At 41.7% G+C, this 16,962-nt stretch overlaps 2 protein-coding genes across 2 annotated transcripts in view; one reads left to right on the top strand and one right to left on the bottom strand.

Moving 5' to 3' along the window:
* Nucleotides 1-9,389, top strand: part of akap9 (A kinase (PRKA) anchor protein 9) — a 70,768-nt gene extending 61,379 nt beyond the window's left edge. The window contains exons 39-55 of the mRNA XM_078267130.1: nucleotides 7-128; nucleotides 1,207-1,395; nucleotides 1,561-1,728; nucleotides 2,750-2,855; nucleotides 3,010-3,205; nucleotides 3,507-3,657; nucleotides 4,448-4,792; nucleotides 4,933-5,232; nucleotides 5,351-5,583; nucleotides 5,710-5,815; nucleotides 6,109-6,303; nucleotides 6,545-6,748; nucleotides 6,864-7,096; nucleotides 7,243-7,337; nucleotides 7,430-7,571; nucleotides 8,283-8,413; nucleotides 8,877-9,389. Of these exons, the coding sequence (XP_078123256.1) occupies nucleotides 7-128; nucleotides 1,207-1,395; nucleotides 1,561-1,728; nucleotides 2,750-2,855; nucleotides 3,010-3,205; nucleotides 3,507-3,657; nucleotides 4,448-4,792; nucleotides 4,933-5,232; nucleotides 5,351-5,583; nucleotides 5,710-5,815; nucleotides 6,109-6,303; nucleotides 6,545-6,748; nucleotides 6,864-7,096; nucleotides 7,243-7,337; nucleotides 7,430-7,571; nucleotides 8,283-8,413; nucleotides 8,877-8,920 (2,960 nt within the window). The 3' untranslated portion in view covers nucleotides 8,921-9,389. The remainder of the gene's footprint in view (nucleotides 1-6; nucleotides 129-1,206; nucleotides 1,396-1,560; nucleotides 1,729-2,749; nucleotides 2,856-3,009; nucleotides 3,206-3,506; nucleotides 3,658-4,447; nucleotides 4,793-4,932; nucleotides 5,233-5,350; nucleotides 5,584-5,709; nucleotides 5,816-6,108; nucleotides 6,304-6,544; nucleotides 6,749-6,863; nucleotides 7,097-7,242; nucleotides 7,338-7,429; nucleotides 7,572-8,282; nucleotides 8,414-8,876) is intronic.
* A 119-nt stretch (nucleotides 9,390-9,508) lies between these two features.
* On the bottom strand, nucleotides 9,509-16,470 carry cyp51 (cytochrome P450, family 51). The gene is made up of 10 exons (XM_078267129.1): nucleotides 16,093-16,470; nucleotides 15,893-15,991; nucleotides 15,262-15,438; nucleotides 14,994-15,120; nucleotides 14,462-14,636; nucleotides 13,721-13,840; nucleotides 12,900-13,095; nucleotides 11,401-11,496; nucleotides 11,029-11,197; nucleotides 9,509-10,769 (listed from the first exon to the last, which is right to left on the bottom strand). The coding sequence occupies exons 1-10, from the start codon at nucleotides 16,252-16,254 to the stop codon at nucleotides 10,591-10,593; spliced, it is 1,500 nt and encodes a 499-aa protein (XP_078123255.1). The 5' UTR covers nucleotides 16,255-16,470; the 3' UTR covers nucleotides 9,509-10,590.
* Between the last annotated feature and the right edge of the window lie 492 nt (nucleotides 16,471-16,962).

The raw sequence follows: 16,962 nt of genomic DNA, 5'->3' as shown, positions 1-16,962 counted from the left end.
TTGCAGACAGCAGCTCAGACTACAGCCAGCGGACTGGATTTGACTTCCCGAGCTTGCAGCAGGAGTTTCGAACGACTCCAGAGGGCGCCAGGAGAGAGACTGATGATCCATTGCCTGACCGGATCAAGGTACTACTACCTTCACTTATTATAAACAATGTTTGATTATTACATTACATGTCATTTAGCTGACGCCTTTTACCCAAAGCGACTTGCATTTGCTATATGTCAGAGGTCGCACACCTCTGGAGCAACTAGGGGTTAAGTGTACACATTGGTTGATATATTGCAGTGGGAATTGAACCCAGGTCTCCCATACCAAAGGCATGTGTCATATCCACTGCGCCATCACCACCCCATTATACTGAAAAATAGTGATGAAAGTCAGTGTATCACTTGCAATACACAAAAATACAGTATTTTCCTGGTCTTAATGGCTGTATTAAGACACAGTATATGTACATTATTAGTTGTTCTAGCTGTGTGAGGTGCAGGGAGACCATATTGTTTGTTTGTCATTTACACTCCCATAATTGTCTCTGTATCTGTTGCTAGCCCGATCGAGTGTGACTCGCATTATCACCTTTTGTCTTTCACTTTCCCTTTCTATTTTAGCTTTTAGTTCTTTGATTAATTTCCTTCTTTTCTGTGATGGCCCTGCCCCAGTTGCAGCCATAACTACAGCAGATAAGTTGTAAAATAACATTAAAATACAATTAGGCCTGTTTAAAGAAATCTCCTGCTTCCTTTTACCTGGCTCAAAAAGGATGGATACTAACACAGGCTTTCCAGTGTTACAAAGAAATCTGTGACCCTTGAGAATGTGTTACTGTAGCACCGTCTACCTGCCGCATCTGCAATCTGCAATCATTCTGTGACTGCGCGGGAAAAATCGAACCTGGGCAGAGGCCTTACTAAAAACTATATAAAAAAATGGCGTTCTTTTCACTGTTAGTCTCATTTGCAGTTACAGGTCATTTAAGGTCATTGTATGAAAAATGACAGAGCTTCAGAAACATTAAAGAGTTGCATATAGTCACTTTAAGAGAAATTATGTATTTCATGTGTTGTTTTTGTGTTTGCTTACTGCATGTATGAGCATTACTTCCAATACATCTCTGAAGGGCTTTTTCTTTTCCTTTTTGCTGAATTAGGAAAGACTGATGGTAAACCCCAAAACATTTCTGTGTGTTTCTTGTCCATTTAGACGTTGCTCCGTGAGGTACACCAGGAGGGCATGCAGGTTCTCTCTCTCTCAGAGCTCCCTCTCACTGAAGGCGAGCCGGGCAGCCAGTTCAACGTCCCAGGCTGGGTGAAGGAAAGAGATGCTTTACTGGCGACTGTGGAGTCTCTCAAAGGCCTCATCACCCAGATACAGATACACAGAGAAACACAGGTAGAAGAAACCCCCCATGAGTCTTTAAAAACACTGCTTACTCTTTTTCAGAGCTCAACCAGTCAGAAACATCACAGTTCAAAGCAGCAGGATTTAAATGTCAAGTTGTCATTTTTCGTCTTGCACTGTATGTGTCTTTATCTGTGTGTCTCTGACTTGCTGCAGACGTCAGGCGGTGTGGACTGGCGCAGTGAGCTGCTGGATGCAGTGCGGCAGGTGTTTATGAGGGAGCGCAGTGTGCTGAAGAGCGCCCTCTACAGCCAGTTGGACCTGCTGGACACCAGCGATGCCATCATCCACCTCAATCAGCTGGAGCACAGACTGGCTGAACAGGTCAGAAATTGAAACTGTAGTCTGGCACTGAATTCACTCCAAACTAAAATTACTCCATGGTGTTCACTGTTGTACACGTAAATTAAGGGAAAAGACAATTACATGCAAAGTAGTTGAAGGAAAAAGACAGTTGACTGCAGTATTTTATAAAAGGTCTGAAAATATGCTCTTCCTCTATATATTGCATCAAACCAGTCAGTTTCCTCTTCTGTTAACCCTAAAAGCAAGTAAAGATTTATTTATATAGCACTTTTTAAAACAAAAGTTGCAAGATGCTTTACAATAAAAACATGAAATGTCAAACAAGCAGAATAGTAACAAACTTTTATAAGAATATATATACATATACAGTATGTATATGTATGTGTGTGTGTGTATATATGTATATGTATGTGTATGTGTGTATATATATATATATATATATATATATATATATATATATATATATATATATATATATATATATATATATATATATATATATATATATATATATATATAGAAGGCAGTTAATTGTTTTCACTGAACACAGGGGTTTGCACCACTCATCAAGTAGTTGAAATGTATGACCTATGTGAACTATATTTTTTGATGTTTTTCAGTCCTGTCATTGATTTTGAACACTACTCAATGATTGATTCAACATTATTTTAATGCTTGGCCCCCTGATAGCTCAGTTGGTAGAGCAGGCGCCCATATATAGAGGTTTTTACTCCTTGACGCAGCGGGCCCGGGTTCGACTCCGACCTGCGGCCCTTTGCTGCATGTCATTCCCCCTCTCTCTCTCCCCTTTCATGTATTCAGCGGTCCTGTCAAAATAAAGGCCAAAAATGCCCAAAAAATAATCTTTTAAAAAAAAAAAAAAAAAACATTATTTTAATGTCTGGGTTTTACCCAACAGAAGGCAAACAACTATCTGCACATTATTAAACGGAAACAACCTTCTCTTGTCTTTCCTCTCCTTTTGATTATCATTTGTGCTGGTCAGTAACCAAATGTTGTATTTGTGATCCTGATTCAGGACGCCCAGCACAGAGAGGCGATGGGTTTGCTCCACACTGCGGACAGGACCAGTCTCATCTCTGAGTTGCGTCAGCTCCGTGGTCAACTAGAGCAATTTCATCAAGGTAAACCACTATAAAAGCTTATGGTCTATTGAAACTTACTCTGCTTGTGATGCTCTTTTTTGCCTACTAGTGTAATGTGTCCATTATTTTGCCTGCTTTGAGTGGGAAAACCTCCTGATCCTGATATTGATGTTTTCTGATCGTTGCCCTTCAGGTGCCCAGCCTGCTGTGTCAGTAGGTGGTGGACGTAGCGTGAAAGCACAACGGGAAGGAGGGGAAGCTGATGGAGCAGCGGAGGCTGACAGGCTGCTGGTGGAGGAGCTGAAGGGTGAACTGTCCCAGACTAAACTGGAGCTGGAGACAACGCTCAAGTCTCAGCACAAACACCTCAAAGAGCTGGACACACTCAGGTTAGACACAATGTTTGTTCACGGACGTGCTTCCACCACGCCTGGTGCTTGCAGTAGAGCTATAGATAGGAAATATGAGGAGCGAGAGGAGAAATGCATGCAACAAAGTTCCCAGGCGTGGCCCGCAGATTGCCCCCTGCATTGATATCTGTTGGGACACAGTAGTATATCTTCACTCTTTAATCATCTGGTGAACCTTCAGATATCTATTTTGGACCCCTTTGAGAACCAATGCTTTTACTGCCTCCATTTACAACCGTTTAATTTGAAGGTTCAATTGAATGATTATTTCTGTCAACAGGGCAGAGGTATCGCAGAAGGCTGTTGAGGTGGACGCACTTAATGATCATCTGACAGAGGAGAGGAAGAGAAGCAGAGATCTTCAGTGGGACATGGAGAAGGAGAGGTGTCGCACTGTGAAAAACGAGGAGAGTAAGCGAGAAGAACTGGAGGTAAGAGCCTTTAGACAGGTGCCTTTGTCTGTGTTGGAGTTCTTTAACCTAAATTTAAACACCTAACCAGGGAGGGGGCTTCATCCTATGTATTACTTTTGCCCCCATTAAATAAAGAAATAAATAGATGAGTCAGTTTTATTCAGCAGACATTCAATGCAGTAATTACTGAGGTATTTGCATTGGAAACGCATCAAAAGTTGTCACAGTCAAGGCTGCCTGTTATAGTGCAGGGGTCTTCAAAGTTTTTTAGGCCAAGGACCCCTTAGCGAAAAAAGAGACGGAGCAGGGACCCCTTACCCTTACCATATACAGTATATTGTATACAATTGAATTGCATATTAAACTGGACCTACAGTAACGTGTAGGGTGGCCTAAAGACTTTACACATAGCTTTTTTATAGTGCATACAATACTAAGCTTTTAAAATAATAATTGTTGACATATTCATGTATTTATACATCATGTTTTAATGCTAAAATGTGGCACAGTAAATCCTTAAGCTTAACTGTATCTGTGGATGGCTACCTTATGGCTAGTAAGCCTGTCATCAATGTTGTGTACATTAAAAAAAAAATTTACTTTCTTTACTAATAATATGTTGGATTCAGGTTAATGTATATTTTCAGACAAAATAAAAAAAAAAAAAAAAATTAAACCATCGAACAATAATTGGGTGGCCCCTGTACAGCAACTCTGAGGACCCCTAGAGGTCCCAGACCCCCTGTTGAAGATTTGTTATAGTCTATAAGTCATTCTAAAAACAAGTGCATTTCCATTTTCCTCTAAGGACCTGCACCTCAGTCTGGAGGAGCAGAAGAGCCGCGTGACCCAGCTGACCCTGACCCTGGAACAGGAGCGCCAGGCGTCCTCTCAGCTCTCCCAGCAGGCCGAGCAGGAGCATCTCAGTCTCCACAGTCGCCTCCAGGAACTCCAGGTCCAGCTGGAGACAGAGCGAGCTAAGGCCCTGGAGATGAGCACTGCGCTGGAGAGGGAGCGACAGCTGCGGACGGGTGTGTCCTCTGACGGCGGTCCATCTAGTGAGCAGCGGGTCGAGGAGGGTAGGACGGGGCTCAACGAGGGAGAGAGTCTGCTGGAAAGACTGCAGAGGGAGCTGGATGACAAACATACACAGGTGGGTTGTTTTCTACCGAGTTCGCTCCAACTGGACACAAGATGGGCATTGCATCATTGTCAACATGTCTTGGATTAAAATATTTGTAAAATTATTTTTTTTATCTTAAGTCTGAATTTGTCCTCATTGTCCTTCTCCAGGTGGTGCGTCTCCTCAGTCAGGTGGAGGCCCAGAAGCTCGAGGTGGTACGAAAAGAGGAGGAGCTGACTTTGGGGAGTCAGAGGTCGAGACGGGACCAGGAGGCGCTGCTGGAAGCCCGGGCCCAGCTGGAGAGGCTGGAAGCACGAATGTCTGAGGCCCAGGAGCAGCTGCAGAGAGAGATGGAGAAGAAGAAGAGTGTAGAAGAGGAGAAGGAGAGGTTGGAGGAGAGGTTGAATCAGTTAGGAGAGCAGAGAGTAGGGAGGGAGGGGAGCGGACCTCTGCAGGCTGATGGCCACAGTGTGAGTATCAACTAGTCACACACTCTTAACAAATCCTGACTTTTTAGAATTAAATTTTAATAGTGCTTTCGTTCAGACAGTCTTTTGTTAGTTTAAATCTGTGTTATTTTTTCCACAGCAGGCTGTCTGGCACAGCAAGTCAACCGACCGCACCAAAGACTGGGTGTTCCAGCAGAAGAGTGCAAATGGTCAGACAGCGAGCTCCGCTGCGTCCCCTAACCTGGAGGCGTCTCCAACAGGTCACACCAGCGGACCACACCATGGTCCTTGGCGCACAGTCGACAAGATCGTGGGCACACTCCACCTCATTTCCTCCAAGATCCGCGGCATGGCGAACAAGACTACTGGCAGGTAATTAAAGCAGCTATAATCAGTGTTTTTATATTAACAATGAATCCATACATGTATCATGATATGCAGGACTTTTCTAATATAGCCTTATGGAAATGAACTGGTCATTTGTACACATGTGTGCAGGCTGACTGCAGAGGTCGACAGTGAAGAGTTATCCTGGGTGCAGTCCAGTGTTGACGAGGTCATCACTATGCTGCAGCAATCCCCAGGTCTACCCTCCGTCCCCGAGGTCAGAAACAGTTTCGTCTTTTGTGATGGTTTCACTTCTACTTTGAACATTTGTGGATTTTGTAGAGTTAGGTTTTTTAATGGAAGAAAATAGGGAAGACCAAATTCTTGCCAAAACTTAAATCGAGGAACTGTTACTTCACCTACTCGTGCACAAATTTTGGGGCGAAAGTAGAATTCTCACATGCTCATGAGCTCAAATCAACAGTTTGTTTATTTTTTCCAAGCGTCTGCTATCTGTTAAGCTCCTGACATAACCACATATGGTTGTGACTGCTTGTGTGTTTCCCGCAGAGTGTTTCCCTGCTGGCAGGAGGCTCCTCCAGCTCCTCCAACTCCCTGACGGAGCGGCTGCTGAGGCAGAACGCCGAGCTGACGGGTTTCGTCAGCCGGCTGACCGAAGAGAAGAATGATCTGAGGAACCACACGCTCCGCTTGGAAGAAGAGCTCCGACGCTACCGGCAGGCTGGACTGGGATCAGGCGACAGTGTGAGTACATGACAGTACAATACTACTGATAGAGATGACTGAACTGATATTATTATAAATATTTCAACACTTTGCTAAAACTGACATCAATCTTCTGGTGTACCAGAGATGTGAAAGAACTGTAACATAAAATAAGATGCTAGAGGGGCCTCATGTGGAAAGCTGTTTTCAGCTTTTCATCTCTTGTCATTCCATGCAGAAGACTCTAGACTAAATTCCATTATTTGATTTCGTCCTGCAGTTCAGCAGCAGGAAAGGAGTGTCGAAGGTGGACTCGGGGGTTATGATACTTTCCCAGGAGAGGGAGGCTTGGACGAGAGAGAAGGTCCGCCTGGAGAAGGCTTTACTTCTGGCCCAGGCCCAAGTAGCCCGACTTCGTGGGGAGATCAGGACCGACGCGTTGCGAGAGATGACTGGACCTGAGGCTGACAATGCTGCACTGAAGGTCCGCTAGAAACAGCTAATACGTCCCTGCAATTAAGGAGTTTGTAGTTAGTTGCTTCTCCAAGCCAGAATGCTCTGTGCAATCATATCATTTTACTCCTTTCCTTTTCCTCCAGAGGATGTATGGAAAGTACTTGAGATCAGAAAGCTTCCGCAAAGCACTGATCTACCAGAAGAAGTATCTGCTGTTACTGTTGGGCGGCTTCCAGGAGTGTGAGGAAGCCACGCTGTCGCTCCTTTCCAGGATGGGCGGCCGGCCATCGCTCCCCAGCCTGGAGTCCCTCAACCAGCGTCGCCAGGGACTGATGCGCTTCCGCTCTGCTGTCCGAGTCTCTATCGCCCTCTCCAGGTAGGCAGCCAGAGCTCTGTGTTAGAGTGTTTGTTTTGGCCAGTGCTATCCAAAACGTCCTCATGTTAACAACAGATGTATATGCAGTCGAAGAGATTACAACTTTGATTTTTTTTAAAGTAAAAACCTACACATTTTCTGTTCAGAATGCGTTTCCTAGTGAAGCGATGGCACAAGGCGACGGGGTTAAGCTCCACATCCTCCTGCAGCGTCAACAAGAACGGCGCAGGACAGATATTAGGTACCCAAAACATATGATGTTCTTTGGTTTCTACATGTTGGAGAGAGTGATTTAGAAGCGATGCTCAATACATTTCTATTCCTCTCTCTCAGGTACGGAGGTGAGAGACTCACCGTATCTTCACCCGGGCAGCGTGGAGATGTACAGAGAAAGAGGAAGTGGAGGAGTCTCCAGCGGCAGGGGCCGAAGTGGACGTGAATCCCCCAGATCGGCTGTCTCCTCCACACACCACAGGTGCAACATCCGATGGGGCTGCAACTAACAATTACTGTTATTATAAATTCATCTAACAATAATTTCCAGTAGTCCATCTAGACTAGTTTATAAAACGCCAAAAATAGTGATCATCACAAGATATCCACACAAACTTTATCTGACCAACAACATTTAATGACATAAAAATAAAAGAAAACACAAAGTTAACATGTATCTAATGTTTTTGTTTTTAGGCTAATCCAAATATGGCATGGGCCGGTATGAGATTCTGACGGCAAGATAACCTTTAGCAAAAATATCACGGTTTCACGGTACAGCTTTAAAATGTATTCTGCAAGAAATTTTGACAGTGTGCCGACTACTTGGTGCACATCCCAATAACACTGGTTAAGTATAAGTATAGCGTGTGTTTTGAAATGTCTGGGTAAAAAACAACTTTTTTTTCCATTCGACACAATGCATTTGAGTTTTAAAAACACTGCACACTGGCAGGAAGAGGGATTTCTAAACTGCACTTTCTGTCCTTGAAGACTCATAAGAAACAGCTATTACTGCAGGAACGGTGTGACAGAAAATTGTAGTGGTTTTGAAACCGTGACTTTTTGAAACCGCGGTATACCTTGAAACCGGTAACTGGCCCATGCCTAATCCAAATCAGAATTCAGACCGGTTTATAGTGACATATTATGTCAGTTCTGTTAGTAAAAGGTTGGTGTCTGTGTTGCATAGGCTTCACATGGCTGGAGACCATGGAGCTCTCACCTGTTCCCACCTGCAGAGCTACGACCCCGACCGAGCGCTCACTGACTACATCTCCAGACTGGAGGCGCTGCAGAGGAGGCTGGGGAGTGTGACATCAGGTAGGCTTTGCAGTTAGTGAACAAGAAATCAGCATATGTAACAGTTCTACTAACAGGAGCACCACTAGCAATTAAAATGAAAAAAAGGAGGGAAACATGTTTGGGTTTTTTTTTGCTCCTGGAAGAGTTTCACCACCATCCTTAATTATTCTCAAGAAAGTCAACAAGAGTCACAACACTGCGCGTCAGTGAAGTTTCACAAGGGAAGCTGTGAATACCAAAGCAAAGGGTTGTTTCTACGGACCCTCATTAACACAATTAACACAAACATTATCTCACACAGACGCACACAAACACATTGTTTGACATTGTGAAAGTATGTGTAGACTGTCCCTAAATTACTGTGCGTGGGACTGAAGTTGCGATTTGGAAATGGTTTGCATAAAATTGAAATTTTATCATCCCAATATTTCCAGTTTGTTGTGGTCTGACGTCATTTTAAAATTAACTTTTTTCTCTGCAGGTGCTTCTTCATATACTCAACTGCACTTTGGCTTGAGAAGATAGACGCTGTCAAGTTACTTTGGCTTGAAAAAACTCAGTTGCCTTTTCGCGTGCTGAGCGCTATCATTCTGGTGTGGACTGTATCTTTCCATGTGGACCAAAACACATTTTTTTACTAGTGTACGACATGTTGTATTCAGGCTTTTTGTCGCCAGCACTTGAAAAACAGCTATGTTTGTAAATGAATCTGCCTCTTTGTTGTGGATGAGCTACAATCATGTATATTTGTCTAATGCTAATTTAAGACTTTGTGATTATTAATTTATATGTTTGTGTTGTATGGGCAGAGCGTTAGGTACAGAATGTTTGGGTTTATTGTTAAGGAGGCTGCTACTGGATATTCTACACTACACTGTGTTTTGCTTAGGCCAGACTACAGAGGACATTTGTAGAGAACGTATTTTTGTAAAGTGTAGGAGCTTTGAAATTTCTGGGTATTTTATCAAAAACTGAAATAAAGAGGACTACATTATTTGAAAGAGTTGAGTATTTTTCATTTCTTGTTTATCCACTGACTAAAAGATGAGGGTTGCTGTGCCGAAACATAGTTAGTAAGACATTTGGCATGAAGTGTTGACAGTGTGTGGGAGCTGATTTTTGAAAGTTTCTTTATTGAATCAAAAGAAAGTTGCAAAAAAGACAAACCAAAATATGTCATGAAAAGCACAATATTTTCTGTAAGGAGAAGACATTTAACAGTTTGATTCAAGTCGTACAGTATGAACAACACAGCTTGCGCAGTGAGACATTGTAGCTTGCTGTTCACACTAAAGAGTCAGTGCTTGGTAACTCAACGAAAGCTCCTAATTAGTTCAGGTCACCTATAAAAAACACTTTAGCCTAAAAACAGTTTAGGCGACAGCAATAAAGTTTATATCCTCAAATGTGGGGCAATGTGGATTGCAGCAATTTGCTGCCTTGACCTTATTTAGTTTGTTTTACTCACAGTAACTCACAGCTAATTACAGTGGGTGCTGTTTTGCTGGTACTGTTTCAATGTGTTCAATGGAATAAAAGAATACAATTTCACTAAGAATATTGCTTCTTTTTTTTGGCCATCGGTGTAAATGTCTCGTGAAGCAGGGATGATGAAGTTCACTGGACGCATGCTGAGAACACACTAAACCCTCCAACCAGCCAAGTCTGGAATATGGACTAAAGTAAGACTCTGCTTGGTTTTACAGTTATCCACTAAATAAAACTTGCAAAGACCTCGAGGCTTCATTCACTTAACAGATGTTTCTCCTCCGTCAAGGCACTGTCACTGGAATTATTGGAATTGTTGGGTCTTTGTAAATTATAGTGTGGTCTAGACCTACTCTATCTGTAAAGTGTCCTGAGATAACTCTTGTTATGATTTGATACTATAAATAAAATTGAATTGACCATTTTTTTTTTTTTTTTTTTTTTAAGAATTCACATTGTGAATTTGTTTTCAACTCAGAGTCATGCAGTCAGTGTAATCATCTCTGGAAACGCAAGATTAAAAAATGCATGTATTACTGTTGACATTCAGGGGGAAAAAGGGCTGAAACAAGCACACAAACTAAATGGTTGCACATTCAGGCAGAGCAAAGTGTGTTCATCTAAATGTAAGTCCCCAGAAAATTACAGCTTCACTTCAAACCCTCAGGATGTTGGACTGTTACTTTGTGTCTTTGCTCCAATGCCTCTCACTGTTTTCTCCTCTTGTATCTGATGACGGGGTTGTGAGGGGTGTGAATCATTGTGGTGTAGTTGATTGTGGGGAAATATCCGTCCACCAGCTCAAAGTCGTACATGCGCAGTAAAGTGGACCAGATGGTTTTGATCTGGACGTAGGCAAAGTTCTCCCCGATGCAGCGATGACGGCCTGAAGAAGTGGAAAACAGAGGTACAGTTTTGAGTTTTTTGGAGTGTAAAAAGCATCTGTACATAATTTAATTTTTAGTGTGCTCAGTTTTAAATCTACAGCTAAGATTTAAAATAATAAGTAGACAGCAAACTGAAGTACAAGTTGAGAAGGCACATGCATTTTAACACTTTTTGATGATTCAGATACGTTATTACCATGTTAATTATTAACGAATAAAACTACTTTCATGAAAGTTTTAATCACAGATTTTTCTTACCGGCTCCAAACGGCACGTAGGCAAACTTCTCCCCTGCAGCGGGGTTGTCGTTGAGGTAGCGGTCAGGGTTGAACTCCATCCTCTCGGCCCAGGTGTCCTGCAGACGCTGGTTGACAGTCGGGGAGACGCAGACCTGGTGGCCCACAGGGATGGTGTATCCTGCTGCAGTCTGAGAGAATAAGGGAGTAAAAAAAAAAAACTGTGCTGAGAAATGGAGCATGAAAATAAAAAGGGGAAACAATTTTATTGCGGAGGTCAAATACTAAAAGCAATACCAAAAGGCTAGAAAGGAGCAACTTCTAGAATATGATTGCATGTGATTCAGGACTTGGTAAGTGGAACAACTGTAGTTGACCAGCCAGCTGTTCTTACCTGCGGAGAGCGAGCCATCCTCATCATGGTCATGATGGGTGGGCGGAGACGCAGGGTCTCCTTCAAACAGCGCTCCAACAAGCTGAGATCTTTTAGCTGAGGATGACACCAGGACAATATTAGGATTAACTTTCTTTATTTCCTCTAAGCACTTCAAAACAGCCAAGATTAACCGTTACTTACACCAACAGTAGAAAACAATTGGAGCATATGTAAATCTCAGGAGTAACATCTTTATAACCTGCCTCCTCCCTTTCCTCCTCATGGACTGGGTAAAATGAATAAAGCCTGTCAATCTGTGAGTTTTGGTGCATTTCCTTTAGGAAAATCTGATCTGCATGCATGATTGCAGTGTTAATATTAATAAGTGTAACTGCAGTAGCCTGTAAACTAGAGCTGGGCAATATTTCACTATTATATCGATATCGTGATATGAGACTAGATATCGTCTTAGATTTTGAAGAATTGTAATATCGTTACATGGTAAGTTTAGTCTTTTCCTGGTTTCAAAGGCTGCATTACAGTAAAGTGGTGTCATTTTCTGAATTTACCAGACTGTTCTAGCTGTTCTATTATTTGCCTTTAACCACCTAGTTATTATATCCACAGACTATCTAAAATCTTAATGTGGAAGATATTTTGTGAAAGCACCAATTGTCAACCTTACAATATCCTTGCGGTATTGATATCGAGGTGTTTGGTCAAAAATATTGTGATATTTGATTTTCTCCATATCGCCCAGCCCTACTGTAAACTCTTAATTTAGATTACATTACACATTTACAGTAAATGTTTATCGCCGATAAATTCCTACAACTAGTAGGTAGAGCAACTTTTAGTGTAGGTCACTCAGTAGAGACAATCATATAGGAAAACGCAGAGGTGGAGACCAGATGCAAAACTGTTTTAATTATGACTTTATTATTTCATTGTAAATCACACAAAACCATTTTATACTGTTACAGTACCTAGTTTAATTACTGTGTAAAGTTAAAGTGTTAATGAAAAGCCAAACGTTTGAAACAGGGATGTTAAAGGTGCTGTAGGTAGGATTGTGAAGATCCAGGACTTAGCCAAAAAAATTGAACATCGACAACTTCTCAGTCCCTCCCCCTTTTCTGCTAAAGCCCAAAACGCCTCCCCCCACAAGGGAGAATGAATGTGTGTGTATGAGCAGTGATTGACACGCAGTTAGACACCCCCCCTGGCCCTCATTGGTGCATCTGAACAGGGAGCTGTGGATTTTTGCAAATCACACTACAGGCTGGAGGAGGAGCCGGATTTTTTTTTTAAATGACCTGCTTCATGTAGTTCTACTGGAACATAGGGTCAGTTTCAGAAAATATGACAGAAGGTTAGTTTTATAAGTCTTACCTACTGCACCTTTAAGCTTTTTTTAAGTTACTGTAGGATGTTTAAATTCCATTTTGGAAATATTGATCATTTTGTATGTTATTATAATTTTGGCCAATATAATCACACTGTAAAATCAGCCTTACCTGATCAAAGTCGAGGGGCGGCAGGTCTTCTCCACATGCAGCCCTCTGCTCGGCGTAGCAACACTCCTGCAGAGCTCTGTCTCTGGCCAGGAAGAAACCCATCCAGGCGCTGGTGGTGGAGGACGTGTGCTGACCCGCCAGCAGGAGACCAATCAGCATCCCCGCGATCTCGTTATCGTTCAGGGCTCGTCCGTCTCTAAGGGGAAACGGAGTCCTTTTTAGAACTGGTGTGTGTTTAAAGGGCCATAATCAAATTAGCTTTCTATAGACACCTATTCAGACTTTTTGGTGATTTTCTCTGATGGTAATATTAGTGACAGACACTTAACACTAGGACACGCCTTTTTCCAGTTCTGACAACATAAACGGTGTCCTTCCTTACATCGTCTAATTGCATTGTCACATTGTAATGTGGTTTACCCGGTCTGAGAAAAAGTCTGTTAGAGTGATCCTTAGCTCAGTTACCTCTTGCTTATAGATTTAAATTAAGTATTAAATTAAGTATAATTGCTGGTCATAATGTGAGGGATATGGACTAGTACGGTTTTCTAATGAGAACCCTGTGATTTAGAGGGTTTTTTTAGTTCATTTAAGGATCTCAAGATCCTCTTAACATTTGAGAAAATCCTACTATTCTGTATCTTACCAAAGAGTCACAGTGGTCAAAATATAAATAAAATGTTATCTTTGATCTTAAAAAGTCTTTGGAGACATACGATTACAGTAGATGTCTGGATGTATCTAATGATCCATTTAAATGTGATCCAGTAGCATGAGCTTACATTTGACATTTTTGTCCTCGGACACCGAAGCTTTCTTACTTGTACGTGGCATCGATGAGGGTCTGCAGGATGTCGTCCACTTTCTCTCCAGATTGTCTGCGCTTCTGAATCACTTTGAAGAAGATGTTCTTGATCTCTGTGTGAGCTCTGTCCCTTTTCCTAACAAAGAAATGCAGTTATATTATAGTAGGACAGTTTATACATTGTCACAGAGCTGGGCAATACTTCAATATTATATCGATATCGTGATATGAGACTAGATATCGTCTTAGATTTTGAAGAATTGTAATATCGTTACATGGTAAGTTTAGTCTTTTCCTGGTTTCAAAGGCTGCATTACAGTAAAGTGGTGTCATTTTCTGAACTTACCAGACTGTTCTAGCTGTTCTATTATTTGCCTTTATATCCACATTATGATGGTTATTTATCTAAAATCTAAATGTGGAAGATATTTTGTGAAAGCACCAATTGTCAACCTTACAATATCGTTGTGGTATCGATATCGAGGTGTTTGGTCAAAAATATCGTGATATTTGATTTTCGCCATATCGCCCAGCCCTACATTGTCATATGAGGTACAGAGTCCAATCAGGGGGGACTGGTAAACGTACTTTACATCTGAAAAATCTCTTTCTATGTATGGATGTGTTTTTCATCTTTGAATTACTGTTCCAATGTTTTTGGACTTCTCTTGTCTAGCAATATGCTAACGCTCAAGTTTCTCAGGAATGTCTTTCTGTCCACAGATGTGTGTGTCCTGAGCTCCTCCAGCAGTCCTACCTGAAGCTGGGCAGGGGCAGCCAGCCGGGCAGGAGCCAGGCAGCGTGGCTGAATCCTCCGTCCAGGTCGGCATAGAGCTGGGCCACTCGCTCATTCAGCATGCTGCGGATCTCCTTCCCATGTAGGCAGCTGCTGGCCGTCAGGATGATCAGCTCAGACAGAGCCTCAAACAGGTCTAACAGACAAAAAGTAAATTCAGTGAGAACCAAAAACGGCAACAATCCAGAGCAATCAGACAGATAGACAATCAGTTATCATTTTACAGATATTTTGCACCAAATAAATTGTGATTTCTTATCATTACTCGATCATTTTTTATGGGTTATCCATTTAAGTTGTGCTGTTTTGGAGTCAATAAAAGGCTGCACAACTGTTAAGTGACTAACTTTACAAACGCCACAACACTTTATAGTTTTGGTAAAGGTTATAGTGATAAAAACAAGCTGGAAGGAGTCTCATTAAAAGTGAATTATGTCACTTGTCAATTTTGTAATATTCATGATTTAATCAAGTTATTTGTAAAGGATCTTACTTCTCTCCCCGCTGTCTCCCCATCTCTGAAAATACTCAATGGTCTCTGCCTCGATGATTTTCACGTGTTGCTTAAAATGAGCGATGTTCAGTCCGGTCTTTAACATCTTCTTTTGTTCCAAAAAGATCTGCAAACACATTAAAGAAAGCATGTAGTATAGCTGCAATGTACAGTGATTCATTTTGTAGCATTTATTTAACTTTCACTGGTTTGACTCTTTCTCCCTGATTTGTTAATAAACGTGATTTTGCAGTTAAGGTTGACTCACAGGGTTCGGCACATCATAGGCTACTCCTTTGCCAAACACTGGAGTGGTCAGTCTGGAGTAGACGTCCTCGGCATTCAGGTCCTCATTCTTGCTGTTGAACATCAGCGTAGCGGCTTCGCTGCCCAGCAGGTAGGTGAATGTACTCCCCACCATGGTGAAACTGAACACAGGGCCGTACTGTGGGTGGGCAGCAGAGACACGGGAGACAATGTGAATTACTGGATATTTTAAGCATTTTAGGCCTCTAAGACTTATTCATATTACATTTTATTTTACTTGCTTATCATAAACCATGTAAATACAACTGGTGTCACAAGTAGACACTGTATAGTTTTTAGGCATCACAAGCCAAAACTAAAACTAAAACTGTGTGAGAGGTAAAATAACATAGAGACAAAAATATATTTAATAACTAACAATTATTTTCATTTCCAATTTACCTGTGTTTTTTCTATATTAGTTGATGAATCATTTGGTTTGGTTTTTAAAAGAGTAAGAAAACATGCAAATATTTACATTTGAAAAGCAGGAACAGTGAATTATTTAGCATTTTTGATAAAAGCTCTTGAACAATTTATTTATTACCAAAACAGTTGCAGATGAATCATTTCAGTTGTAGTCTAATACTTACTTTTTCATAAGCATTTTCAAGAAATTCAATGGGGCTTTTCCCAAATGCAATGGCATGACCCAGGAAGGGGATGCTGGAGGGTATGTAAGGTGGGTATTTCTGCAAAAAGGAACATAATAACAGTGGATGATGACTACAAACTGACAAATGATTTCAACCACCATTTATGGAGAAAAAAAAAGTATGTTTGGCTAACTTACCAGATCACTGTCAGAGGACTGTTTGAGCAGCACTTTAGACATATATCCCAGAGTAAGAGTGATGACAGAAGCTGCCAGCACCACGGATGTCAGGTTGTCGCTCATTTTCCCGACAGTGTCCCCGAACAGTTTACTGCTCAATTCATACAAGTGAATAGACATTGTAGCTTCCTCCGCTGGATCTAGCCTCTCAAAACAAACGCCCCACAGACCACCTAAAGCCTGGAAGAAATTCGCTCTGGAGAAGGAAGATGAACGTCCACTTATTCAAAGTTTTCACAGCTGATAGATGTCCAGTTCATCTGATCTAATGCTCATGTAGAGGGGACGTTGGCAGTATTTCCCCAACGTCTTTACCTGTCAATAGTCGTCCTTCCCCCGCCTGACCAACGGAGGCTTTCTATTGGCTGATGACCGCGTGTCCGTCAAGCGACCGCCGCTGTGATTGGCTGCCGGTACCTGAACCGATGTCTTGCTATATGATGTCACGCAGTACGAACATGGTCTGCGCCATCAATTGTAAGATGTTTTTTAAACATTTAATATCAAAATTGCTTTACTTGGCTTTAAACGTTTTCCTTTGCCTTAAAACACGTCATTGCGTGCGGTTAAACGTTTCCACTTATTTTCGGCGTCCCAGAGAGGTATTGAAATATAATATGTACCAAGACATTGATCATTTATTGGACAAAATTAGCCAGCATTTTGCCGTCAATTGGCAGTGTATTTGAGGCTAATTAATAAGGACGTACCAGCTTTAAATTTAAAGAGTTAAACAATTAGCATTGTGGCTAATTAGAATAGCAAAATGTACATGTACATATCTTAACAAAAGCATGTTAAGTTAGAAATGTTTATATGTGAAACCTG

The sequence above is a fragment of the Sander vitreus genome, chromosome 14 (assembly GCF_031162955.1).
Source record: "Sander vitreus isolate 19-12246 chromosome 14, sanVit1, whole genome shotgun sequence".
Classification (NCBI taxonomy): Eukaryota; Metazoa; Chordata; class Actinopteri; order Perciformes; family Percidae; genus Sander; species Sander vitreus.
This window is presented reverse-complemented; position numbering and strand designations above follow the sequence as displayed.

Excerpts from the sequence above, each read along its gene's own strand:
- cyp51 (XM_078267129.1), bottom strand. The coding sequence starts at position 16,254 with ATGTCTATTCACTTGTATGAATTGAGCAGTAAACTGTTCGGGGACACT. Across the intron at positions 14,637-14,993 it reads GGGAGACAGCGGGGAGAGAA|ACCTGTTTGAGGCTCTGTCT; the intron begins GTAAGATCCTTT and ends TTTGTCTGTTAG. Across the intron at positions 11,198-11,400 it reads GGATGGCTCGCTCTCCGCAG|ACTGCAGCAGGATACACCAT; the intron begins GTAAGAACAGCT and ends TTATTCTCTCAG.